The sequence below is a fragment of the Nicotiana attenuata genome, chromosome 6, assembly GCF_001879085.1.
Source record: "Nicotiana attenuata strain UT chromosome 6, NIATTr2, whole genome shotgun sequence".
Lineage (NCBI taxonomy): Eukaryota > Viridiplantae > Streptophyta > Magnoliopsida > Solanales > Solanaceae > Nicotiana > Nicotiana attenuata.
The window spans coordinates 10971209-10998795 of NC_031994.1; the positions used below are offsets into that span (position 1 = coordinate 10971209).

A 27587-nucleotide genomic window follows, 5' to 3' on the forward strand; every position below is an offset into this window, starting at 1 on the left:
CTTTAAACCCGTTCAGAGTTTTTCGATTAAATCAATACTCCCTCAGTTCTAATTTACGTAGCAAAGTTTGAAAAGGCACGGGCAATGGTTGCAAAATGGATTACAAAAACAGTTATCCATCCATATTATCCACTCAAAAATGATTTGGATAATGAACTTTTTATAAATTGGTCAAATATGGATAAGTTCCATATTATCCGCCGGTTAACCCGTTTTCTAGCCGTATTAAAATATGAGTCGGGTCGGGTATTTTGTCTGTTTTTGCATTATCCGTTTTTAACCCGCCCACATCTGACTTAACCCGCCTGTTTGCCACCCTTAGGCACGGACCACAGAGTTTAATAGCCTGTTTGGCCAAGCTTCTTTTTGGCCAAAAGTGCTTTTTTTTGGCCAAAAACACTTTTGGCCAAAAATTGAGGTGTTTGGCCAAGCTTTTGGAAGGAAAAAAAGTGCTTTTGAGCAGAAGCAGAAGCAGTTTTGGAGAAACAGAAAAAAGTAGCTTCTCTCCAAAAGCACTTTTTTGAGAAGCACTTTTGAGAAAAATACACTTAGAAGCAGTTTTTTAAAGCTTGGCCAAACACTAATTGCTGCTCAGAAGTACTTTTCAAACTAATTAGCCAAACACAAACTGCTTCTCACCAAAAGTACTTTTGAGAAAAGCACTTTTGAAAAAAAGCACTTCTCAAATAAACCGATTTTTGCAGCTTGGCAAACAGGCCATAAGAAAGAAAGAAAGACACCATGGTAAAGTGGCAAGTATTAAATATTGGACATGACCTGACTAAAATCCAAAAATCTCTATAGCTGAACAAAAATCAAATACAACCTATCAAAGTCAATGGTACTATGCCACAAGAATTATCTATCAATAGAACAGCAAAAAATGAAGGACTAGTGAATCTTGCAACCAAGAACTCTCCAGTGTTAGCAGTCAGTAAAATATCCCTGTTTCACCACACAAGCTGATGAAGAATCCAAGTTACCTGCTGCTTATGTGCTGGAAAGTTCTTACATGCGGTCTATTTAACCGACTAACTGTGAATTACGTTGGACTTGATTCTTTTCCTACTGAAAAGAGAATGTACATGGGACGCTTTCCTAAAATAGAGTGAAGTTCCGCCCATGTCTGAATTCTAGATCCAGTAATGCAAGTTTAAACTCTTATAGTCCGAACCTTCCGTTCAAAAAGGCGTTGGAGGAGGAAGACTTGAAGAAAGCTGACACCAACAAGGGTAACTGATTCAAGAATGGCTTTGGTGATTGCTCTTTGGCTCATACCTTCATTCACTACACTTCCCAAAATGAGTTTATTATTAACACTAAAAAAAAAAGCAACTTCTTCTTTCTCTATTTGTTGGATTAAGCTTAACATACACATTTTGTACAACCAATTACGCTCCTCTACTCTTTAAGTGGAATTAGACTGAGCGGTCCTATATTGCTCGACTCTCCAAAAATATCGCGGGTGCGTGACGGATCCTGTAAAAGTAGTATATTTTTGGAGGATCCGACACGGGTGCAACAACATTTTGGAGAGTCCGCGCAACATAGGAGTGATCTACTATGAAAATACAATGAGGAGGAAGATTCTGGCTTCGCCACTATGCACCAACACAGATATTGGGCAACTCTGTCCACCAAGACTTGGACAAATGGGAAGAAATCACCTAATGTTTTTGCCTCCATTGAGATTTGAATATGAGACACATGGTTCTGAACTCACTTCATTTACCACTAAGCCACACCCTTGGGTGCAAATACAAAAGATATTATGATAGAACCAACGGTGCAGTGGAATCAACACTTAGCTTAAAAGTGAACTAGATAAAACGGAATCATGGTGGTGGATGCTATAGTGAGATTCCATGTAAATGTTATGAGTGATTTTTTCTGGCAGTGGCCAATGGCATACACAACATTTGTGCAAATGGTTGTTAGTAATCTGTATTTGTAAAACAATTCTGGAGAAAATAAAATAACATAAACACAAATGTAAACAGAATAACAAAAAATCACATTCGAGCCCACTGAATTCACAGTGTTTCCTTAAGGAATTTAATCCCCTCCTAGTATCCAAGGTTATGGATTATTTTCTCCCAGGATAGAACGAATTACACACTGGTGTAGTGGTACTTCAAACCCCAGTGTTTCAGCGAACACAAAGTTTGGTAGCAAATCACACTTATTGTTACTTTCTTTGAAGTTAAAATATGCAGAAGAAAGGAGAAGAACTCAGAAAATTCGTATGGAAATTCTAAGCAAAATAGTCTTGTATTTATAGCCAAAGTTGGGCTAAAATCTGAAGAGGTGCAACTCTTCAGAATGGCTGTTTATGCAAAACGGCCACAGCATAAATGCCATAACATAAATGGCTATTTACTCAACAATAAAGAGGGAAAATTGAAGAGGGTAGTTTAAATTTCAGTTACACAACTGAAAAACGGATTGGATTTAATATTATTTTATTTTAATATTAATATTCTGTTATTAAAACAAATATTTAATAACATTTCTGTTAATATTTTTCTATTAACAAATAAATTTGATCCAAAAAATTAATCAATCAATCGATCATTTGACCGAATCCGAAGCCAAAGTCGAGCCGAGCGAGGGACGACGACGGCGCGAGGCTTGCCTTCTTCTCAACTCTTTAAGAGTTAGAAGAAGAGCAATTGTTTATATACCCATAAAAAACCTCTTCCTCTTCCAATATGGGACAATGTCCCTTTGCCAAGGGGGAAACTTAAAATTTCACTTAAAAATTTCATTTCCCTCCATTTCCCATTCACCCTATTTTAAGTATATCATATACTTAAAATCCCAACAATCCCCCACATGAATGGGGAATGGCTATAACACGGAAATATACATGAAAAACTGTGTCACTCGCAAGCAAGGATTAATTGCATCTGGATAAGTAGGTTTCCCTTTGAACTTTCCGTAGTGAACTTATGTCGGATATACTCGGTCAATCGATAGATTTGATATCTTTGAACCGTCAAACTTTGGTGTATACCTAGACAACCATAAGTCACACAACCAACCCTTAATCGTCTTTGGTTCTCATTGTTGTGTTCGTTTCAGCCATGAACACCGCCTAGTTTCATAAGTGCGTAGAGAACTGGCCTTACAAAGTTCTCCTTGAAGCGTCTAACACTTCACACTTACATAGGTGATTCCTAAACGTGTCATCCTGTAGATACACTATTTGATATACCCCGTATCAAATTTAGAAATCATTAAAAAGCCTTAATGCTTTATTCTTGGTACTGAACATTGTCTCATCACGAGAATGGACCAAAAGTTTAGTTGACAATGTTGAACCGTCATTAATGACTTTTTTGATCTCCTTGAACCTAGATCTTGGGATCTCGAGTCTTCTAGGTAGAGTTACCGCCACTATGACTTGTTCTCGGCCACAGTCTCATTCCCCTTGATGATTTCTCAAAAGGATGGGCGATCCTAATGAATACATCACTTCGTACACATGCGAGATTAAAGGAAACGACTTAAATGATGATGAGATCGAGTCGGTTTTGTTGAAAAAATTTGGGGAAACATTGTCAAAGGGAGCAATGATTTGGTATCACAACTTGCCACGAAATTCCATCGACTCGTTTGCTATGTTAGCAGACGCCTTCGTGAAGGCACAGCCGGGACCATAAAGGTTGTAACAAGGAAATCCGACATTTTTANAGCCATTCAGCTTCTTCACCGGCTTTATCTAAGGCTATGAATTCAGCCTCCATTGTAGAGCGGGCAATACAAGTTTGTTTGGACGACTTCCAAGATACCGCTCTTCCACCAATAGTGAATACATATCCACTTGTGGACTTGAAATCAGTTGATCCGGTGATCCAATTTGCATCACAGTATCCCTCAATGACCGCAGGATATTTACTGTAGTGCAAAGCAAAGTCCTGGGTATGTACTAAATACCCCAAAAACTCGTTTCATGGCCATCCAATGAGATTGACCTGGATTGCTCGTATATCGACTCAATTTACTTATAGCACAAGCTATATCTGGTCGTGTACAATTCATGATGTACATTAAGCAACCCAACACACGAGCATAATCAATTGTGATATGCTTTGGCCTTTGTTCTTTGCTAATGCAAGATTCACGTCAATTGGAGTCTTTGCAACTTTAAAGCCCAAGTGCTTGAATTTTTCAAGTACTGTCTTAATATAATGAGATTGTGACAATACCAGACCTTGAGAAGTCTTATGGATCTTAATTTTCAGAATTAAATCAGCAACTCTCAAATCTTTCATATCAAACTTGCCAGTTAGCATGCGCTTAGTCGCATTTATGTTGGCAATGTCATTACTTATTATCAGCATATCATCCACATATAAGCAAACAATGATTATGTGATTTGGAACATTTTTAATGTACACACATTTATCACATTCATTTATTTTAAAACCATTTGACAACATTGTTTGGTCAAATTTCGCATGCCATTGTTTGGGTGCTTGTTTTAGTCCGTAAAAGGACTTAACAAGTCTACATACCTTCTTTTCTTTACCTGGAACCACAAACACTTCAGGTTGTTCCATGTAAATTTCTTCCTCCAACTCTCCATTTAAGAAGGCTGTCTGAACATCCATTTGATGAATTTCAAGACCATAAATTGCAGCTAATGCTACTAACGTTCGTATAGAAATTTTGTAACTAGAGAGTATGTATCGAAATAGTCAAGACCTTCTCGTTGTCTATACCCTTTGACCACAAGTCTTGCCTTAAATTTGTCAATAGTGCCATCATCTTTCATTTCCTCTTAAAGATCCATTTAGAACCCAACGGTTTATTTCCGGGAGTAAGATCAACCAATTCCCATGTATGGTTTTTCAGTATGGATTCTATTTCACTATTGACTGCCTCTTTCCAAAATAATGATTCCGAAGAAGACATAGCTTCTTTAAATGTTTGAGGCTTATTTTCCAATAAGAAAGTCACAAAATCTGGTCCAAATGAAGTAGACGTTCTTTGACGTTTACTACATCTTGGATCCTCCTGGTTAAGTGTATTTTATTTTGTTTCTTCCCGATGTCGTTTAGATCCTTCACCAATCGACTCACATTCCTTTTTATACTGATTCTATAACCGTATTATTATGAATGTCGGGGTTTTCTGATTTATGAACAAGAAATCGATATGCTTTCCTATTAGTCGCATATCCTATAAAAACACAATCAACGGTTTTTGGTCCTATTTTTACCCTTTTGGGTTTAGGAACTTGCACTTTTGCCAAACACCCCCAAACTTTAAAATAATTCAAGTTGGGCTTCCTTCCTTTCCATTTTTCATATGGAATGGATTGTGTTTTGCTATGGGGTACTCGATTTAGTATTCGTCTAGCCATAAGAACGGCTTCCCCCCACAAGTTCTGTGGCAAACCAGAACTTATCAATAATGCGTTCATCATCTCCTTTAATGAACGATTCTTTCTTTCTGCAATCCCATTGGATTGGGGCATGTAAGGGACCGTTGTTTGATGAATAATTCCATATTCTAAATTTGTTCAAAAGGAGATTCATATTCACCACCCCTATTACTTCTTATCATTTTGATTTTCTTGTTAATTTCAACTTCATTTTTGTATTGCTTAAATGCGTCTATTGCTTCATCTTTACTATTAAGTAAGTAAACATAGCAATATCGAGTACTATCGTCAATAAAAGTTATGAAATACTTCTTTCCACCGCGAGATGGTATTGACTTCGTATCTCAAATATCTGTGTGAATTAAGTCTAAAGGATCTGAATTCCTTTCAACTGACTTATAAGGATGTTTAACATACTTAGATTCCACACATATTTGACATTTTGATTTTTCACATTCAAATTTAGGCAATACTTCCAAATTAATCATTTTCCGCAAGGTTTTATAATTAACATGACCCAAACGTATATGCCATAATTCATTTGACTCAAGTAAGTAAGACGAAGCTGAAATTTTATTATTATTTTCAACAACCATTACATTCAGCTTGAAAAGGCCCTTAGTGAGGTAACATTTTCCTACAAACATTTCGTTCTTACTTATTACAACCTTATCGGAAACAAAAACACATTTAAAACCATTCTTAACAAGAAGTCCAGAAGAGACTAAATTCTTCCTAATCTCGGGAACATGAAGGACGTTGTTCAAAGTCACCACTTTGCCGGAAGTCATTTTGAGAAATATCTTCCCACATCCTTCAATCTTGGCCTTTGCGCATTTCCCATAGAAAGCGTCTCATCGGGTCCAACAGGAGCATAAGTAGCAAAAGCTTCTCTAACAACACAAACATAGTGAGTGGCTCCAGAATCAATCCACCACTCTTTAGGATTTCCTACCAAGTTGCATTCGGAAAGCATGGCACATAAGTCATCAACATCATCATGCTTTTCAACCATCTTTGCTTGACCCTTCTTCTTGTCTTTCTTCGGAGCACGACACTCCGTAGATTTGTGTCCGGCTTTTCCACAGTTGTAGCAATTTCCACTGAACCGCTTCTTGCTTGGGTTGTATTTCGATCCATAAGCCTTCTTCCTCTTTTTGTTCTCTTCAACAATATTTGCTCCCATTATTGTTGAGTTTCCACGGCCTCTCTTTTCAGCAGCTTTGTTGTCCTCTTCGATTCTCAACCGAACAATGAGATCTTCAAGGGACATCTCCTTGCGTTTGTGTTTCAAGTAGTTTTTGAAGTCCTTCCACAAAGGAGGTAACTTCTTAATCATCGCTACTACTTGGAATGCTTCATTGATGACAAGACCTTCAGCAAGGAGATCGTGAATAATCACTTACAATTCCTGGACTTGGGTAATAACAAACTTGCTATCTACCATTTTTGTAGTCCAAAGACTTTGCAGCAACGAACTTCTTCAACCCGGCATCTTCGTTTTTTTATTTCTTTTCAAGCGCAGTCCACAGTTCTTTTGACGTTTCCACGCCACTGTAGACGTTATACAAAGCATCCTCCAGCCCGCTTAGAATATAATTCTTGCACAAAAAATCTTAATGCTTCCACGCCTCAATCACGAGAAAGCGTTCAGTTTCTGGAGTTTCATCGGACATCACAGGAACATCTTCCTTGATGAACTTCTGAAGACTTAGAGTAGTCAAATAGAAGAACATCTTTTGCTGCCAGCGCTTGAAATCAATCCCGAAAAATTTACCGGGTTTCTCCGCCGGTGCCAATGCTGCCGGTGTTGTTCGGCTCGTTGAGGCATTGGCAGTCACCATTGGAACAGCTTGGTTCACATTATCATTAGTCATTTCTGTAAAAGAATGACACAAACGTAAAAATCACGTAGATTTTAATCTCCAGTAGAGTACAAAACCACAAAGGTTTTATTTTCCAGAAACAGTGAGTACAAATATAGAAAATATATTAAATTCCTTAAGCTTGTTAGTAATCTGTATTTGTAAAACAATTCCGGAGAAAATAAAATAACATAAACAGAAATGTAAACGAAATAACAAAAAATCAATTCGAGCCCACTGAATTCACAGTGTTTCCTTAAGGAATTTAATCCCCTCCTAGTACACAAGGTTATGGATTATTTCCTCCCAGAATAGAACGAATTACACATTGGTATAGTAGTACTTCAAACCCCAGTGTTTCAGCGAACACAAAGTTTGGTAGCAAATCACACTTACTTTTGCTTTCTTTGAAGTTAAAATATGTAGAAGAAAGGAGAAGAACTCAGAAAATTCGTATGGAAATTCTGAGCAGAATAGTCTTGTATTTATAGCCAAAGTTGGGCTGAAATCTTAAGAGGTGCAACTCTTCATAATGGTTGTTTATGCAAAACGGCCACAGCATAAATGCCATAACATAAATGGCTATTTACTCAACAATAAAGAGGGAAAATAAAGAGGGAAGTTTAATTTTCAGTTGCACAACTGAAAAACGGATTTGGATTTTTTACTATTAACAAATAAATTTGGTCCAAAAAATAAATTAATCAATCATTTGATCGAATCCGAATCCGAATCCGATCGAAGCCGAGCCGAGCGACGACGACGGCGCGAGGCTTGCCTTCTTCTCAACTCTTTAAGAGCTAGAAGAAGAGCAATTGCTTATATACCCATAAAAAACCTCTTCCTCTTCCAATATGGGACAATGTTCTTTTGTCAAAGGGGGAAACTTAAAATTTCACTTAAAAATTTCATTTCCCTCCATTTCCCATTCACCCTATTTTAAGTATATCATATACTTAAAATCCCAAAAATGGTGTCGACATATTGTCGCAATTCGATCTTTAAGTAAGTTTAGAGATAAGATTGTGTTGGCTTTGAGGCTTTACTACCTATCCGAATTGTATACAGAGAAGATAGATACCTAATGCCTGGCGGTCAGTCTGTGCTTCAAGCCAGTGCTGTTCAAACTGTATGTTGTAAAGAGCTGCTTCTAACTTTGATATCTGTTCCAGCAATGGATCAAAGTGCTCTGTAGCCATTTAGTCGAAAATATTCATACTTGGTAGTATGATAATAGAGTTGAAGAATAGAAAAAGATGAACCAAAACAGAGGATTATTACCATCTTTTGCATGCTGATCAAAGTATGTATAATGGACAACATGCACGTCGAAATACAAGGTTTCATGATAAGGCGATTTATTTGTGAAGCAAAACTGGTAAACGCCTTTTCTGTGAGCGACAAACTCATACTTTTCACTAGTCTTGTCGGGGAAGTTGTGAATCTGCTCTCCAGAAGGCCCTTTTATCTGAAAATTAAAACAGACTAACATTCAGAAACACTTGGTATGATGTAACAACACCAACAACAAACCCAGTGTAATCCCACGAGTGGGGTTTGGGGAGGGTATACCTTTACCTTGAGAAGGTAGAGAGGTTGTTTACGATAGATCCTCGACAGAAACAGTTGGTACAATGACGATAAGAGAAAAGGCAGTTCAAGATAAGATGGAGGAAACCAGAATCAACATGTTGTCCACAAGCACCAACCAAATTTCACTATTTCTACTTCTAATAAGAAAGTAATGCCACTAAAATTTGCAAGAAAAACTTCCTATTAGAAGCAAAGCGGTTAATGTAATGGAATTTAGGAAATAGAAGCTAGGGAATGTCACAGCTTCTACTTCAAGTTGAACACCAACTTATCAGGGAGTGGAGAACTAGTAGTACGGGGCAGCCCGCAGTGTTCATGCAGGATCCAGGGATGGGCCGCACCCATGGGGTGTGATGTAGGTAACCTACCCTGATGCAATTATCAATGGCTAATTCCACGGCTCGAACCCGCGACATCTAGGTCACACAGAGACAACTTTACCATTGCTCCAAGGCTCCCCTTCGGAACGGAGAACTAGTAAAACTTTTTAATCAACCTTTGGAAAGTTCAGAAGGAACCAGAAAGCATGTACAATGCAAATTCAAGTAGATATCATGTCTCTGTTGGTGTTTTCAGTTATCACATTCTAACTATGAGACAAGAGTTCATTCTCTCAGGTATGTGTACCAAATCTCAATTTCAACTATCAAACTACATGGTTCTTTAAGTACATTTCACAACCCCTTGGGGTGCGGCCCTTTCCCAGGCCCAGCGTGAATGCGAGATGCTTCATGCACCGGGCTGCCCTTTACACTAATCCCATTTTATTATTTAATGTGAATCGTGCTCCAAACTAGCACGAAAAACAATTTAATTTTTTATAAAATTGGTGTTTCATCCAACTTGTATGCATCTCAACTAATTTATTGAACAACCTATTACAGTTGCAAGTAGATGTGCCAGCCTGCCAGGTGAATCTGCCTACGATCTCCATAATTCTCTTCAATGTCTCAACCACTCGCTCATCCTTAGGCACAATTAGCATAAAAAAACATATCAACATACGCAAACATAATGGACTTGTTTTCATGTTTGTTCAAAGGGCAGACCAGTGCACGAAGCATCCGCCATTCATGCAGGGTCTGGAAAGAGTCGCACCTCGAGGGAGGTAATTTCTTATGTCTGTTCATAAGCTATATCTGGAAAAGCTTCAAACTGTGTTGTGAATCAATCAAGAAGCATTGAACGATAGAAATAGAAAAGAAAAGGGAAAGTGTAATCCCTGGTGAAAAAGAGAAAGTCAATACAACGGCGGATTTAGGGCAGGTTCAGCGCATTCAACTGAACACATTAATTTTGGCTCGAACAATGTATAAAAGAAGAATTAACTAAATAGTGAGTCCACATATAATATGTGTATAATCATGTATAATTAGTATATAATCTATGTATATCGGTTAGGAAAAGTAAACAGTAAATCTGGCTGGCTATTTGTGTAAAGATCCCTTATGTAATCATCTTGAACTCAGTGTCTCTAAATCTTCGATTCACCTCTTGAGTAAACACATCCCAATATCAGAATTTCAGAAGAATATTAGAATATGAAGAGGGAAATAAGGAGGATTAATTACCAGAAGGTCAACAGCACCCTCATTAGCAGAATGCCAGGGAGTGTCAGATTTGATAACAACAAAGGAAACATGAATAGTGTCACCTTCCAAATGAACATTGTGAGACAAACATTCTTCTCTCTCTATCACAAATCTAATCCCATAAATTCCCTGAAAACAAAACACTAAGAGAAACAGTGACACTGCAGCTGCCATTCTTGACATGTTTTCCCATAACCCAATTCCCATTTATGCAGAGGCGGATTCAGGACTTCAAATGATCGTGACTCGAAAAAAAAAACACAAAGATTTTTGAAAATGGAGTATTATCTATCTAACTGCCAAGACCAGGTTTATAGGTTCCACAACTTACACAAGGAGCTTGTTTTTCTCCTACTAGAATATTTTAGAATTTTACACTATTATTTAGGAGCGCTAATTTCATTTTTTATAGACATTTTTAAATAAATATTCAAATTTAGGTGTAAGAACACCCTTGATCATTAGGTCAGACTTTGCTTTGATATTTTAAGAACACAAGAGATGTTGCATTTATTATTTAGAGATGTACTAGCTTGTAAGATAAAGCATTTAAAAACTATATTAAATATTATTAATGAAAATCATAGTAGAGTACATGCTTGTAGCATTGTCGAAATAAAATAAAATAAAAACAAAAAAACACATCCTGATAATATGAATTTGATCTTTTAAATTTTATGCGTTGTCGGTATCTTTTAGAAGTAGTTTGGTGATGAGGATGAAGCTCCAATTTCCAACTGATTCAAATGATTGTTCAAATTAAACATAGCATTGTCTAACCACGCTTCAAACATTGTCATTTCATCAACATTGAGCTGCTCAATTGACTCCCACCAATCATTCTGTCTAGTTTTTGACATTTGGTCATAGAAACGTGTTTGAGCAATTGCTGCATCTTCTCTGGTATCAAACTCTTCAAGCCTACTATTGAGATGGTTCACTTTGTTTCGAGCATAAGCCGCAACTAGACGATCAGTCTCACTTAACTGCATATCAGGATTTTGAAAACAAGCAATAACAACATCAGTTGTAGGGTGAAAAAATGAGAAAGGCTTACCCGTAGGGGAAGAAAGTACGATTCCAATGTCAGCATCACATTGTGAAACAAGGTTGCTGGCCTTTTTGTATAAGCCTGTACGACGCTTTGAGAATGTGGCAAAGCGGTCGTCTTTGTTTTCTATTTTTTTTATTGCTATCTTTTGACGCCCTTTACTCTTCTTGCTCACCATGGCTAAATTTATAAAGAGAGTTGATAAAGGATTATTGATGAATCTTTTATCGAGAAATGGTATTTATATACATCAAGAACTACATCACAATGGCAATATCGCGCCAAATATTTTAAGTTAAAAAAATCTTTTCATCATATTGAAAAATTATAGTAGCAAAATGAAACCAATTTTAATACCACACCAATGAAATCCAAAATTTTAAGTTAAATAGGTAAATACTCTAATATACTTATGAAATTTACTAAGTTGGGGTAAGCAAATATGGATATAATTTGAGGAAAGACCAACTACGTGCCAAATCTCTCAAAACTTTCTTAATAAGAAATAAGAAGCAAAATCAAACTCATGACTTGCATTAACAAAATCAAATCTAAAAAGTCAACCCAAATATGAATATGTCTTAATGTGCTTGCTAAAATTCATCAAGTCCAGGTTGACAACAGTGAACAACTGACTATAATTAGGAGTCATACAAATTGCATGCCAAATTTTTTCGAATTTTATAGCAAATTAATCAAAGTACTCTTGACTGCTTTAATATAAATAACATTTTGAACAGGATCCTAAATCTAACTTGAATAGGTAAATACTTTAACGAAATAACACAATAAAAACCAACTTTCCATGTCCATTAATACCAAATCTGAAATTGGAACTTGAATGGGCAATTTTTTTAATGTACTCATTAATTTTACAGCAGTCACTATTTTGCTATATGTCATTATATTGACAGTGAAAGATTGTCATTTCAACGAATTGTTTTTCTTTTGGTTATTTCTTGGGCACTATAAAACCTATACACCACGCAAGCAGATTTAAAAATCATCTAAAAGTAATTTGAAAATAAAATAAAATCAATGGTATATGTGTACGTTCTGCGCGTTGCTTGAACTATCAATTGTGTATTGATTCGCCTCTTTATCATGTCACTACTTTTGAGAATTGAAAATCACACTTTATTTTTCAATCAGTTAGGGGCTTATTCGAAATATTTTTTTGATAAATCAAGTGTTCAACAGATCCCTAAAGTGTAAAAAAAGATAGCCCAGTGCACAAAGCATCCCGTATTTACGCAGGGTTCGGAGAAGCGTTATGCAGGGTTCGGAGAAGCGTCACACCTCCTAAGGGTGTGATGTACATAGTATACCCTAATGCAAGCATTTGTAGCTGCATCCATGGCTCGAGCCTGCGACCTATGAATCACACAGAGACAACAACACATGTTGCTCCAAGGCTCCCCTTCTGATCCCGAAGTGTCTAAATGAAAATTTCTACTAATAAGCAAGCCGTTTTCTAAATCGTAACGTTGCAATTTCCGTTGTGACCTCTTGACCATTTGAGCAACTTGACATTGCAAGTCGGAGGTGCAACCACCGCCATTTAAACCATCAAATGCAAATATGCATTTGACAATGCGCTGGCAATTTTTGACATTTTAACTATGCATTGATAAAATACAAATCCAGTCTTTCTAAGTCAAAGAAAGTGCAACCAAGAATGCAGCATAGGTGCTGCACTTGTTTCCAGTGCCACCTTCCCCGAGTATTGAAAATTGAAAGCCTGTGCACGGAATGAGATTGCTACAACGCGTTTTACCAGGTGGTTAAAGGACAAGAAATCTTGAAACATTGTAGAAACACAGCGGCCTGTTACCAAGCTAAGATACACCTGTTATAGAGGTAAAGGTATAAACAGGGGTTGGATCACTCTATAATCGTTTTTAACATATATACGTATCAAAACTTGGTTGAAATTGTAGCGCCTGCAAATATACACTCTCTTCCAAAGCTAATTTCTTATAGAGTCGCTGTTGATGAGTCATAAACTCCAAAAACAAATCTTTTGCCTGGTGTGCTCTTCTATATGCTTCACTTCCTGAGTGGACCACTATGAGGTCTTGGCAGATACTTTTAGCTTGACATATATCCTACACGAAAAAGAAAAGACGTAGGGGAGAGGGATCAACCTCAGTAAACTGAAATCAAACAACAGATATAAAACACGAAAAATAAAAACTGATAAAAAATGAAAGACATCACAAAAATACAAATGTACAGGGCTTGCCCCTCAAGAAGTTTAAAATTCTAAAAGGAATTCTTTCCTGTTATCACTCATCACTCAAAGTATTTGCTGATTGTATCTAGAACAGTCTTATCAAAGTATTTGCTGATTGTATCTAGAACAGTCTTGGAGTACAAGTTCAGTGGTGCGACTCATGAAGCGGAAGTTTCACAACTCATCCCTAGGAGAGGAAGTTTCAAGTACCTTGGGTCAATTATATATGAGAGGAGGATGAGTGTAATGACCCGATAGGTCATTTTGAGATTTAGCCCCTATTTCCGTGTTCCGATACCCTGATTAGCTTCGTTTAGCGTGTCTCGATCCATTTCCTCCGTCTGAGTCCCATTCCGGATAGCCTTTATGTGAAAAAGTTTAAGAAATATGAATTTTTGCCTTTAAAATGGTTTGAGTTGACTACGGTTAACATTTTGTGCAAACGGACCCGGATCGGTATTTTGACGATCCGGAGGGTCTGTATCGTATTTTGGACTTGAGCGTATGCCCGGAATTGAATTCGGAAGTCCCTAACTTGCTTTGGCTCATTTTACCGAAAGTTGGCATTTTTGGAAGTTCAAAATTTTCTAAGTTTGACCGTAAGGTGACTTCTTGGAATAGCTCTGTATTGCTATTTGAAACTTGTCTGCAAAATTTGGTTTAATTTGGAATTGATTTGACATGATTCGGACGCTTAAACGTGATTCTAGTGTTCTTGAGTTTCACTTTGAAAGTTCACTCGTTTTGAGGATTTATTCGTAGATTTAGATGTTATTTGGTGATTTGATTGCGCGAGCAAGTTCGTATGATGTTATTACACTTGTGCACATGTTTGGTTTGGAGCCCGAGGGGCTCGGGTGAGTTTCAAATAGCCTACGGATTGAATTTGGAGTTTGGAGATAGGTGATGGCTGATGCATTCTTTGTTGCTGGTGTGGTCTCAAATCTCGCATTTGCGAGCCTCACTTGCGAGCATGGGCTGGCTTGAGTGGACTCGCATTTGCGAGTGCTATGTTTGCATTTGCGAACTAGGCAGTGATCGCAATTGCAATCCAAGAGTCGCATTTGTGACTCAGCATTCCTCGAACCGTCTTCACATTTGCGAAGCAATGGTGCGCAATTGCGAAGGTTGGGAGTTCGCAATTGCGAACCAAATGTCGCATTTGTGACCACTGTGGGTCTGAGACAAGGTTCGCATTCGCGACCTCTTTCTCGCATTTGCGATATTCGAAATTGCGAACAAGACATCGCAATTGCGACATCTACAACTGGGTAAAAGGGGGGGAAAACGTGACTTAGCTCATATCTCACATTTTCTCAATCCTTAATACCCTAGAGGCCGTTTTCCAAGAGAATTTTCTTCCTAAATTCCTTGGTAAGTGACTTAAATCTATTTCTTTTCAATTACCCATTACATTTCATGAAATTTCAACATCAAATTTAGGATTTTCATGGTAGAAATTCTGGATTTCGATAGAATTAGGGATTTTTGTAAAATTGAGATTAGACCTCGTCTTGAGGTCGGATTTCGAAACAAATTATATAATCGGGCTCGGAGGTGAATGGGTAATCGGGTTTTTGTCCGAATCTCGGTTTTGACCAAGCGGGGTCGGGGTTGACTTTTCTTGACTTTTTCAAAAATGATCTAGATTGAACCTCTTTCATTCGTGGGTGGTTTGGAGGCTTGTTCAAAGGGCAAGGCCGTGGTTGAACTTTGAGTTGATTGCGATGTGAGGTAAGTGTTGGATCTAACCTTGATTTGAGGGAATTAGGGACCCTTAGTTATATGTTATGTAAATTACGTTTGGAACGGCGTATATTGAGGTGACAAGTGTATATGCGCCGTTGTGTTACTTGCTTCCATGTTTCGTTACTTCCTAGTATATCTTGTTACATGCCTTAATTGCCATATGCTTATTTGACTTCCATACTATAATTGTTACTTGTCATTTAGTTATCCATGCATTAATTGTCCATCTCGCCCATGACTCTATGCTTAATTGCTAATTGTCTCTACTTGCTTTACTTGCATATTTAATTTGTCTCATGTCTTACTTGACTTATTGTTTTGTAATATTTGTTGCCTTCTATGACGTAGTTACACTTGTATGAATTGTTAATCGATAGATATCAATAAGTTGTTGTAGTTGAGACATACGAATTGTTAGAAATTCCTCGATTATTACGTGATTCTTCATTTCCTCGTATATTTAGAGCCCGTTTGGACATAAGAATATTTTCACTTTTTTGTGAAAATTTTTCACTTTTTTGGAAATTAGTATTTGGCCATAAAATTTCCAAAATTCACTTAAAGATGAATTTTGAAATTTTAAAACTCCAAAAAGCTGTTTTTCAAAAACTGTTTTTCAAAATTTTCACTTGAAAAAAAAAATTTCACCTTTTTTTGGAATTTTACAATTCCATTATATAAGAACAAAGGTGATATCCAGAGCTGCAACAACTATAGGGGTATCAAATTACTGAGTCATACCATGAAAGTTTGGGAGAGAATGGTAGAAATGAGAGTGCGAAGGACGGTGTCTATTTCAGACAACCAGTTCGGATTCATGCCGGGGCGATCTACCACAGAAGCTATCCACCTTATTAGGAGGATGGTGGAACAATACAGGGATAGGAAGAAGGATCTCCACATGGTGTTTATTGATCTGGAGAAAGCGTACGACAGGGTTCCTAGGGAGGTCTTATGGAGCTGCTTAGAGGATACAGGGGTCCCGGTTGCCTACATTAGGGTGATTAAAGACATGTATGCTGGAGCTAAGACTCGGGTTAGGACAGTAGGAGGCGACTCCGAGCATTTTCCAGTTGTTACGGGGTTGCACCAAGGGTCTGCGTTTAGCCCATTTCTATTTACCCTGGTGATGGATGCACTAACTCATCATATATTCAAGGGGAGGTGCCATGGTGCATGCTATTTGCTGATGACATTCTTCTAATTGACGAGACACGAGGCGGCGTCAACGAGAGGCTAGAGGTTTGGAGACATGCCCTTGAGTCTAAAGGTTTCAAGTTGAGCAGGACGAAGACGGAATACCTCGAGTGCAAATTTGGGGTCGAGCCGACGGAAGCGGGAGTGGAAGTGAGGCTTGACTCTCAAGTTATTCCCAAGAGGGGTAGTTTCAAGTACCTTGGATCGGTTATTCAGGGGATCGGGGAGATCGACGAGGATGTTACACACCGTATAGGGGTGGGGTGGATGAAGTGGAGGTTAGCGTCGGGAGTCTTGTGTGACAAGATAGTGCCGTTACTAAAAGGTAAGTTTTATAGAGCAGTGGTTAGACCTGCCATGTTGTATGGGACTGAGTGTTGGCTGGTTAAGGACTCACACATCCAGAAGATGAAAGTAGCAGAGATGCGGATGTTGAGGTGGATGTGCGGGCATACAAGGATGGATAAGATTAGGAATGAAGACATTCGAGAGAAGGTGGGCGTGGCCCCAATGGAGGACAAGATGCGGGAAGCAAGACTCAGATGGTTCGGACATATTCAGAGGAGGAGCACTGATGCACCGGTGAGGAGGTGTGAGCGACTGGCTGTGGTGGGCACGAGGAGAGGTAGAGGGCGACCTAAGAAATATTGGGGAGAGGTGATCAGGCAAGACATGGCGCGACTTAGGATTACTGAGGACATGGCCCTTGACAGGGAATTGTGGAGGTCGAGCATTAAGATTGTAGGTTAGGGGAAGTTGTGAATATTTCTACAGCACACTAGAGTGAGACTAGCCAGTTAGGGGTTAGTCTTAGGATGTTACTGGTCATCTACTGATGCAAGGCTTTAGCTGCTGGTTATTACTATACCATCCATCTATTCCGTATTTCTTATATTGTTGTTACTTTATTATGAGTCTATTGATGATACTAATATATAATCTCTTGTTGCTTTTTTGAGCCGAGGGTCTCCTGGAAACAGCCTCTCTACCCCTCGGGGTAGGGGTAAGGTCTGCGTACATATTACGCTCCCCAGACCCCACTTGTGGGATTATACTGGGTCGTTGTTGTTGTTGTTGTTGTTGTTGTTTGGAATTTTACAATTCTTATGTCCAAACGCCCACTTACTCTCTTGATGTGGAAATTCTTGTAAATTTTGGTTGTTGAATTGCTATTATTGTTTGAAATTGTTTGAGGAGCAAGTTGCACGCCGCAACGGAAATTGAAAGGTAATGTGTTGAAATGGTGGAATAAGGACGGATTTTGATATTGACAGATGATGATGTGGTAGGATCGGGTTACGTGCCGCAACGGATTGTATAAATTGTATTTATTTGTGATTGTTGGATGTGCCTCGGTACTTAAAATGAGCTTATAAGACTTGTTATTCTTGGCTCTCTAGTAGTTGGATTTTGAATTCGTTGTTACGGGTTAATTGCCTTATTTCCATTTCTGTCTTTTCCATTATTGCTAAAACTGTGTACAGGTTATCGTAAGTGACCCGCCTTAGCCTCGTCACTACTTCGTCGAGGTTAGGCTCAACACTTACATAGTACATGAGGTCAGTTGTACTCATACTACACTCTGCACTTCTTGTGTAGATGTCGGAGTTGGTCCCAACTGCGTTGTATGAGGTTGCTCGGATCCAGCTATTCAGAGGAGACTTGAGGTATAGCTGCACGACGTTCGCAGCCCTGGAGTCCCCTTCGACATCCCTTTTAGCTGTTTATCTTGTTTCGGACAGTTATGTTTTGTTCAGACCATTATTTGTAGTATTCTAGACGCTCATGTATTCGTGACACCAGATCTAAGATTGTAATTGAATTTCGTCATTTATTAGTTATCACCTTATTTCAGATTGTTCGGTATTATTGTTGTCATTTAATTTGAAAATTGTTAAAAATAGTTAACAGATATAGCTAACATTGGCTTGGCTATAAGGTGAAATGTCACAGTCCCGAAGGTGGACATTCCGGGTTGTGACAATGAGGAGATTGACGAGGATGTCACACATCATACTACGGGCAGGATAAGGTGGGCGTAGTCCATGTGGAGGACAAAATGCGGGAAGTGAGACTTAGATGGTTCGGACATGTGAAGAGGTGGAGTGAGGTGATTAAACAAGACACGGTGATGCTCCAGCTTACCGAGGACATGACCTTGACAGAAAGGTGTGAAGGTCAAGGATTAGGATAGAAGGTTAGGTAGCCAAGTGGTTTCATTATTCATACTAGTAGTATTAGTACGTATTCTGGTATTGTTTTTTAGTCTTAGGTTTCTATTATTGCCTGTTGTTTCTTTCATTTTGGTCATCTTACTATCTTGTTATTATTAATGCTTCTTTTCCATGGCTCCTCACTGTTGTTTCTGGCCGTTTTCTTTTCAATATTGTTGTGCTTATGCTTCACTGAGCCGAGGTTCTATTGGAAACATCCTCTCTGTCTCTACGAGGTAGGTTATGGCATGCATACACACTACCCTCCCCAAACCCACTATGCTGGATTACACTGGGTATGTTGATGCTGTTGTATCTAGAGCAGTCTTGATTGTTCAGATTGCATGTAGTTGATTTTACCAGATATGAAGTAATTTCCTTCTATATTTTCACTTTCTTCTATTTCTTTTCCTTCTATTTTTTCCTTATGCATGTTATAGAGGTCAGGTGACCGAATCAACAAGGTCTGGAGCCACTATGCCCTAGCTCTTCCTTGGCAGCTCGTCATGAGACATTTAGTTCCTACGTTTAAGCACTTTTACAAGTATGTCTAAGGAACACAATTTCCTTAAGATCATGAGTATACAAATTTTATCCACATAAATTTGATTATTACAGCAACTGATCTCACATTCTAAGCTCACCCGTTTTCCTGCAGTTAAATGTAAATCAGGTTGTGACAACTGGAGCATCCAGTTCTCTGGACTAGCTACGAGTAACTATTTAGATATGCATGCTGCTAGATTATCAAACAACCTCGTATATATGATATTTTCCAATATGTCTTCTACCAAACTCCTCCGTGAAGTAGCTCTGACAATACAATGTGCCATGCTGCATGTTTAACAAATGTGGGTCCATGTCCTACACCTTTTTCTAATCTATAACAAATAAAATGGTATCAGTCTTACCTGGGATCCGTACACTAAGCTCCCAAGCGACAGCTTAATCATGGTATGCCTTAAATCTCTCACACTTATAACCACTGGCCTGTAAAAGACAAATGGAAACAATACATGACTCCATAGGCATTTCTCAATCTAGAATATCGATGCACATGCATGAAAACATGATTTTTACTTTTAAACTGAATTAGTATCTACACATCTAGCATAAATTGCTAGCCATAGAAGTATGTTAAACAGCATTAAAGACCCAAGGTAGTGGCACATAAAACCAGAGTATTACGCTTCCTTTGCAGCTCTCACTTTAGAAGTAGATACTGAGGGATCCCCAAAAGAATCAATTTTCATATTCTGAGAATGAGAAAAAAAAAAAAGGAAACAAATAGGGCCTCAAAGTATATAACTTTTTCAAGCAATCATTAGTAAATGGAAAGTAGTATGATCAACCTTATTCATACGCATTGATTCTGGAGACCTGTTTCCCTAAGAATCCAGCTAGTTATTTCTAGATGTTTAAACAAGGTAAAAACAACTTAACATTTCATGAGAAGTCCATTCCTTCTACATGATTGGCACATCAAATCTATACATTCTAATTCTATGACAGATTGGAAAACATAGAGGATCTTGAGATACCTATATCATAAGGAACTCCAAATGGCATGGACAGGAAAAGTAAGCAGCATCAAAAAGCATTCGAGCAAGAAAGGAAGTAGCATTAAACGGAATATGACGCAAAAAAGTAGCATTTAGAGCTGAGTATTCTTCCTGTACTGTAAATTTCTTTAGAAGCTGATTTGCAGAGCAAAACAACACTTTCAACTTCATAAGCAGAGTTCAGGACCAAGGAAAAAGACATATGCTATTGATGTAACCACAGAGCAGGCCTCAAACAAGTGGTGCAGCAGAATAGCACTAAGGTATTTGAGCAACTCACAAGCTCGGGAAATATAAGCATGACATATGACAGTTCTTTCTTCCAAGAAAAATAAAAAGAAAAAATCTCAGAAGACAAGCATGCTTGAGAAACTTTACATCATGACTACATGCACTATTCTATCCAAAAAAAATTGACTGGCTGGGTAATTGTGGCAAGGAATCTCTAAGCAGAACAACCTAAAACCTGTCTAAGCAAGTTTGATCCAGGCCAAACATGATCCTAAGCTGAATGAAAATGTGTTTGAGCTCATAATCTGTCTAGATGCAGGGAACCAATGATTCTGACACACCCGAAGTCCAATAACTAGAAGAAACAACATAATTCTAATGGGAGCTAGATTCTAATCTATTCAAGTCTAATACATGTGGGAATAATATATAACACAATAATAACTGAAGCCTAAATATTGTATTGATACTAATAACATATAAATCTTTCCAATGAATATATTACACCACAATGAAAGAAGAGAGGTGACAAAAGGATCAACGACAACTTTAAGGAAGAAACTGATTTAGAAAACGCACCTTCCCCTAGAGGACACAATAAGGTGGGTTGGATTATCCAAAAACTGCTGTATCTTCTGAAGCTTCTTTTCACAATCTACCACAATAATGCCTCTTGCATAGGGCATATATGACGGGCAGGGAAAAACATGTACTTGTGACAAAACAGAAGTGTGTTCATGTATGAAATCCGTCAGTGAAGATGGCAACAAGTTCCTCTCCAAGTTTTCAACCAGAATGAGATGGTAATTTGAACACTGCCCTCCGAGATCTTTATCATGATCCCAGTGCCTGCTATAGTTACAATCTGTTGCTGCAGTTCACAATGAAGAACTTAAGAAAGTGCAATTACCACATCGTAACAGGTGATGGAGTTCTGTAGCACACCTTCTGCTGTGCATCTCACGTCAACCATATTCTTGGCAATGCTTATACCCTACACGAAAGGAAAAGGAGAATGATTTAGGCACCTTCATGTGCATCATCACTCAAATTCATGAACATTATTAGGTGATAACTTGCCTTGGAGGACGAATCTGACTTTTGTGCAGAAGACAAATATCTACCTCTTTTATTACGAGACAATCCTCTAGATGCTGGACTGTCTTGCTCAGAAGTACAAGTCGACTTGCAAGAGGATTTTCTGAGTTTCTGGTTTGCCAATTTCACGAAGGAAGCTAGTCTAGGATCAACTTGCGGTGTGCCCTTTATGATACATATGCCTTCAATCCCAGAAGCAGTCATGCAATCCTTCTTTGGACCATGAAGCCAGGATAAGACAAAGGTACATAAACACTCCTCCATTCCACTGTGAAATGAATGGTTCACATTGTGTATCTACCAAAGATTGGAATAAGACAATTTGAAGCAAGTGAATCAAAGCCAACAAACCAATTTGAATTAGGTAGGCCCCTCCCTTTCGTCTTTGAATCATTCTACTTTTACTGTATATTTAAGACAAACCCATAATTTAAAGCAACAAAACAACAGAAGGTAATGACCGACAAAATAACGAGGTTCAGCAGTAACGCCTACATCCTAGAACAAGAAGGTGCGAAAATTTCAATATGCTGAAAGAACAACGCTAAAAATCTTTCCCCAATTCTCAGAAACCTTAGTCCCCAATATGTTCACAAACACTCTCCGCTTAGTTTTTCTCACACTCTTTCTCTTCCTTTTCCTCCTTTTCGCACCCTAAACTGTAAAGAAAACCTCCTTTTATACAAGAAGATAATCTTGTCGTTTTAAGAAAAAACATTTTTGAATATAAGAAATATTAGATTATCACATATAAGGAAGAGCGCGCACAAAATCTGGAGCACAACTAAGGCAAAATCCTTATTTGTTCCGGTTACCATAAAATTCAAGCGACATCAACAAGTATTCCCTTTGCTTGAATTCCTCCATCATCAACAACGAATTATCTAATCACAGCATCTTGCCAAATTACCCTGACAAGGTGTCACTTAGTACTACCAACTCCAACCAAATCTAGGCAATATTTAGACTCGTACCAACTAAATATTTAAAAATTAAGCTTTTCAAACATTATAAGTTCTGTATATTTTTTGTTGGCACACAAATCTCTTATAAGACTAAAAGACTCTTAACGAACATTGGGTTTAATATAAACCAACCAACATGACTATACCTTAATCTCAAGTTAGGTATCACCTGTATGGATTTTTTTCTTTCAATGTGTCCTATATTGCCAAATGTGCATAGATTCTAAGAGATTGCTGGTCCTTCCGGACCAACTTGTTCCATATATTTTTAGGTCTATGTGATCCCTTGTTAGCCACCATGATTTCACACACATTAATTGGTGCATCCGAAGTAGGACATCACCAAACCATCTCAAACGACCTTCTCTCATTATATATTCTTTTTTAATCAGCAGCTCTTATTTTCTTTTTTTGGATAACCATGGTGTCCAGGTAATCTTGTGTGCACCTCAACTAATTTCACAGGATACTAGCTGCAACTCAAGTCCCACAGCACAAGTACCGAATAACTCTATCTACCAAGACTTGGCCCGATAAGAAGAAATCACCTCATGGTTCTCAATCCACTTCATTGACCACTAAGAAAACTCTCATTTTATAGATATATGTTACTTGCACCTCATGTCGAACGTGATCATCTGTGATCTTGTATGACCATACATCCATCTTATTATTCGTTTTTGTGTGACACTCATCTTGTGGATGTGTTGGACCTTAGAGGCCCATATTTACTCTAATAGCATTACTGGTCTTACGACCATTCTAAGAACTTTCCTACTAACTTTGTTAGATATCCTCATATAGCATCACTTCAGAAGCGCTTATTCATTTCAACTACCCAATTCTTGATATGTGCAGCTGCCTCGCCGATTATACCTTTCTCTTGGAATATCAAGCCTAGAGTTCTCAATTGTTTGCATTTAGGGATTGGTCAAATCCATCAATGCTTCAAAGGTATAATAGAGCTCAGGGACTTTAGACCAATAAGTCTCATTGGAAGTATGTATAAAATAGTGGCTAAACTTTTAGCAGAAAGGATAAAGACAGTGATGGGGAAGCTTATCTCGAGGGAACATAATGCATTCCTTAAAAAAAAGACAGATAACTGATGCAGCAGTCATAGCAAATGAGCTATTGGATGAGAGACTAAAAAGTGAAGTCCCTGGAATTTAATGCAAAGTGGACACAAAGAAGGCATTTGATCAAGTGAGTTGTCCTACCTACTACCAACACTAAGAGGAATGAGTTTTGGTGAAAGATGGATCATGTGGAGTTCAGCCTCACCACAGTCAAGTATTCAGTCCTTGATAATAGATCTCCAGTTGGCTTCTTCACCCCTCGGAAAGGGATTAGGCTAGGAGACACCCTCTCACCTTCTCTTCATCATAGCAACGGAACGCATGAGCAAAATGCTTGATAAAGCAAGGCAGTTACAATGGATTGAAGGGTTCAGGATAAACAACAACTCAGGGAATTCGATCTCAGTCTCCCATCTACTATATGACACACTAAATTCCGGTGGGACTGAAAAAATGCAGCTACAGTACCTTAATCTAACCCTCCTTATTTTTGAATCTATTTCAGGTTTGCACGTAAACATGCTGAAAAACATGATATATCCTGTAATGTGGTGCCTGACTTGGAAGAACTGGCAGGCATAATGCGTTGTGGCATTGGCTCATTTCCTACAACCTATCTTGGACTACCCTTGGGAGCCAAACATAAGTCAGTGGAGGTGTGGAATGGTGTGATTGAGAAAGTGGAGAAAAGGTTAACAACATGGCAGATGCAATATCTCTCAATGGTTGGAAGGGTGACTCAGATTAATAGTGTCCTGGACAACATACCAACTTACATCACGTCCCTCTTTCCTATGCCAAGTAAAGCCCAAAAACAGCCGGACAAATTGAGGAGATCCTTTTAATGGGGAGGTAGCAGTGAAGGTCACAAATTCCATCCGGTGAAGCGGGCAATTGTAATTCAACAAAAGTCACAAAGTGGACGAGGCATTAGAGATCTCCCAAATCACAACAAGATTTTGCTAATGAAGTGGCTTTGGAGATATGGGCAAGAACGCACTAGCCTATGGAAGGAAATAGTGAAAGCCAAGTATGGTCAGCTGGATAATTGGAGCACTAGAACTGCTAGAGCTCCTCATGGGGTTGAGCCCGGGAAAAACATCAACAGCTTGAAGGAAGTCTTCCAACAAGATGCGTCCTTCATAGTTGGTAATGGAACACGTGTGAAATTTTGGAAGGACAAGTGGCTAGAAAACTTCACACTGCAAGAAACTTATCCATTTTTATTCCAATTAGCAACTGATCCTAACTCAATAGTAGCACATAATAGATCAGACAACATTTGGGATGTCCTTTTCAGGAGAAACATACAAGACTAGAAATAGGAGGAGTGCTTGATCTACTTAGAAGGTTAGGAAACTTTACAATGAATATCCAGCACACTAATAAGCTAAGATGGGGCACCTCTAAGGAAGGTGTATAACAAACTATGTGCGTCGAATGAGGTTATTGACCTGTGGCCTTAGAAGCTAATTTGGAGAACCAATCTGCCTACAATGGTTAGTAGTTTTCCATGGACGACTCTTAAAGGTGCTATTTTGACTCAAGACAACCTTTGTAGGAGGAGCTTCCAGATTGTGAATAGATGCCACATGTGCCAGCTCAATTCAGCATTAATCAACCATCTATTTTTGCATTGCACAGTGGCTACTGATCTCTGGCATATGTTCTTTTCAATTTTCAGTGTCAGTTGGACACTACCTCAGAGCACCAAGGAAGCAGTTGAAAGTTGAAGCTTTTGGAAAGTCAACGGGCCATCAAAAGTTTCTGGAAAATGATCCCAGCGTGCATATTTTGGTGTCTTTGGATAGAGAGGATTCGAAGATGTGTTGATGGCATGTCCTAATCACTTCTTGAGAGATAGATGTCTGTTGTATCTTTTTAACTGGAGTAATATCTCCCCTGTGAATAATGTTATCCCCTTTCTAGACTTTATTGGCTCACTGAGCCTGGCCTGATGGCCAACTTTTTTGGTTAGCTTCCTATGATTAGAATAAAACATGAAGTACTGAGCTAACACCTCTCCTTTTGTACTATTTGCATCTTCTTGATGCCAGCATACAACACCTTATTTCATAAATAAATAAAAGAGATTGGACTTCCTCTATCTCACACCATTTATACTGGCTAGACTTTATAATGCATAAATTTTGTTTTACTTCTACTTATGTTAAAATCCTTATTCTCTAGAGTGCTTCTCCATAATTCAAACTTTAGGTTGACACCCTCGCTAGTTTCGTCAAAACACAATTTCGTAGACAAAATAACTTATACCATGGGACTTCATCATGTATATTGTTAGTTAATTGGATAAGCAAGTCTGAGCTCAATGCCAATTCCCGCTGAACTCACAGTTAGGAGAAGCTCCTTTGTATCTCCTACCACTCTTTTTACACTAATGAAGGTATTTTAGTCATCACTTGTTAATAACATAAATCTCAACATTCATCTTTCTTGATTCTTTTGAGTTTTGATAGTTGAAAAAGCAAAGAAGATTACGTGCAACTATTGATAACAAGGAAATAAACAATACGTTTACACCTGAAACATATCAAAGAAGAGTATCTATGTCATGAGAATGTTTTACTTATCAAATTTTGCTCTGGTGAGCTGACAAATCGATATGACTATGAATAAACTAATATCAAATAATATTAATCAAGATGCATAAATCCTGAATTATGTGTGATCAACCACATGAATCTTCTATATCCTAGAATTCAAAGGATTCATCATAGTTACACTATGTCAACCTACCTCACCTTCCTCCTTTATCCGTGCTATGCTTAAAGCATCACAAAAGCGAGTTGATTAAAGCAACAAATATGCAAATAAATTTCTGAATACCTAAGCTCGTGTCAACATCCATAACTGAGAAATTGACAGCATCATAATGTAATAGATATCATTACCTCAATAGATATATCTAAAAAAAATGCTCAAACAAAAGAAAAAAGCTTACGGCTTCAACAACGGCATCGTAAAAGAGCATATCATCCTTGCCAAAAGCATTACACGCCGCACAGACAAGCATCCCTTCCTTCATGACACTACCGCACTCGCTATCCTGCAGCTGCGGCGAAATATTCCTAAACCTACCAACGAATTCATCGATTTCTTCCTCCGATTTGAAATCCTGAGCGGCGATTTTCGAATCGTATGTCTCCGGATATCCCTCGTACTTCACCGTTAACGTCTCGCCGTTCACCACGACTAGTACACCGTACCATGAGTCGTCCTCCTTAGCTCGGTACTCTAGGTCGTACTTTGCCGGCCTTCTGCCGGAGTTTTTCATTTCCGGTGACGTAGATTTGGGATCTTCTAGAAACTGGGAATTTGAATGATGACGTGTAGCAGTGGAGGTACCTGGGGTGAAATGGAATTTGCAGAGTGATGACTGATGAGCAGTGAGGTGGGGGGGGGGGGGGGGTTGGGCATGCAGGAGGAACACGTGGCCTTGTATAAATAATTAAATTTAGTTGTTGTAATAACACAATAAAAGTAGAATAACAATTGCAGAGAAAGAGAAATTAATTCTTATTGAATTTTAGGATGATTTACAATGGGGTAAGACACGTAAGATCGTAAGACATTATCGCCTTCGCGGCACTGGATTATATTTCCGTCATTTCCGGAAAGTGCACGGACAGCCGCCATTTCCCCCTTTCACAATGTTCTCGTGAAGTTTTATTTATAGGGAAAAAAAGACTTAGCCACAAAGTAAAACTCTCTAAAAGATAGACATTCACTCTGATTACAATTAT

At 38.3% G+C, this 27587-nt stretch overlaps 3 protein-coding genes across 3 annotated transcripts; all 3 read right to left on the reverse strand.

Moving 5' to 3' along the window:
• LOC109228174 (transmembrane emp24 domain-containing protein p24beta2-like) lies at window positions 760-10692 on the reverse strand. The gene is made up of 4 exons (XM_019393348.1): window positions 10422-10692; window positions 8539-8725; window positions 8339-8446; window positions 760-1287 (listed from the first exon to the last, which is right to left on the reverse strand). The coding sequence occupies exons 1-4, from the start codon at window positions 10647-10649 to the stop codon at window positions 1154-1156; spliced, it is 657 nt and encodes a 218-aa protein (XP_019248893.1). The 5' UTR covers window positions 10650-10692; the 3' UTR covers window positions 760-1153.
• Window positions 11138-11671, reverse strand: LOC109227631 (agamous-like MADS-box protein AGL62). Its single transcript, XM_019392831.1, has one exon. It carries the CDS (start codon window positions 11669-11671, stop codon window positions 11138-11140), a length of 534 nt encoding a protein of 177 aa, XP_019248376.1.
• Window positions 13143-27229, reverse strand: LOC109226600. Its single transcript, XM_019391414.1, has 6 exons — window positions 26786-27229; window positions 21762-22076; window positions 21627-21675; window positions 21261-21552; window positions 19800-19878; window positions 13143-13601 (listed from the first exon to the last, which is right to left on the reverse strand). The coding sequence occupies exons 1-6, from the start codon at window positions 27116-27118 to the stop codon at window positions 13395-13397; spliced, it is 1275 nt and encodes a 424-aa protein (XP_019246959.1). The 5' UTR covers window positions 27119-27229; the 3' UTR covers window positions 13143-13394.

Excerpts from the sequence above, each read along its gene's own strand:
- LOC109228174 (XM_019393348.1), bottom strand. The coding sequence starts at position 10,649 with ATGGGAATTGGGTTATGGGAAAACATGTCAAGAATGGCAGCTGCAGTG. Across the intron at positions 8,447-8,538 it reads TGATCAGCATGCAAAAGATG|AGCACTTTGATCCATTGCTG; the intron begins GTAATAATCCTC and ends AAATGGCTACAG. Across the intron at positions 1,288-8,338 it reads GACTGACCGCCAGGCATTAG|TGAATGAAGGTATGAGCCAA; the intron begins GTATCTATCTTC and ends TGGGAAGTGTAG.
- LOC109227631 (XM_019392831.1), bottom strand. The coding sequence starts at position 11,671 with ATGGTGAGCAAGAAGAGTAAAGGGCGTCAAAAGATAGCAATAAAAAAA.
- LOC109226600 (XM_019391414.1), bottom strand. The coding sequence starts at position 27,118 with ATGAAAAACTCCGGCAGAAGGCCGGCAAAGTACGACCTAGAGTACCGA. Across the intron at positions 22,077-26,785 it reads ACGATGCCGTTGTTGAAGCC|ATACACAATGTGAACCATTC; the intron begins GTAAGCTTTTTT and ends AATCTTTGGTAG. Across the intron at positions 19,879-21,260 it reads ATTGTGTCCTCTAGGGGAAG|GCCAGTGGTTATAAGTGTGA; the intron begins GTGCGTTTTCTA and ends TGTCTTTTACAG.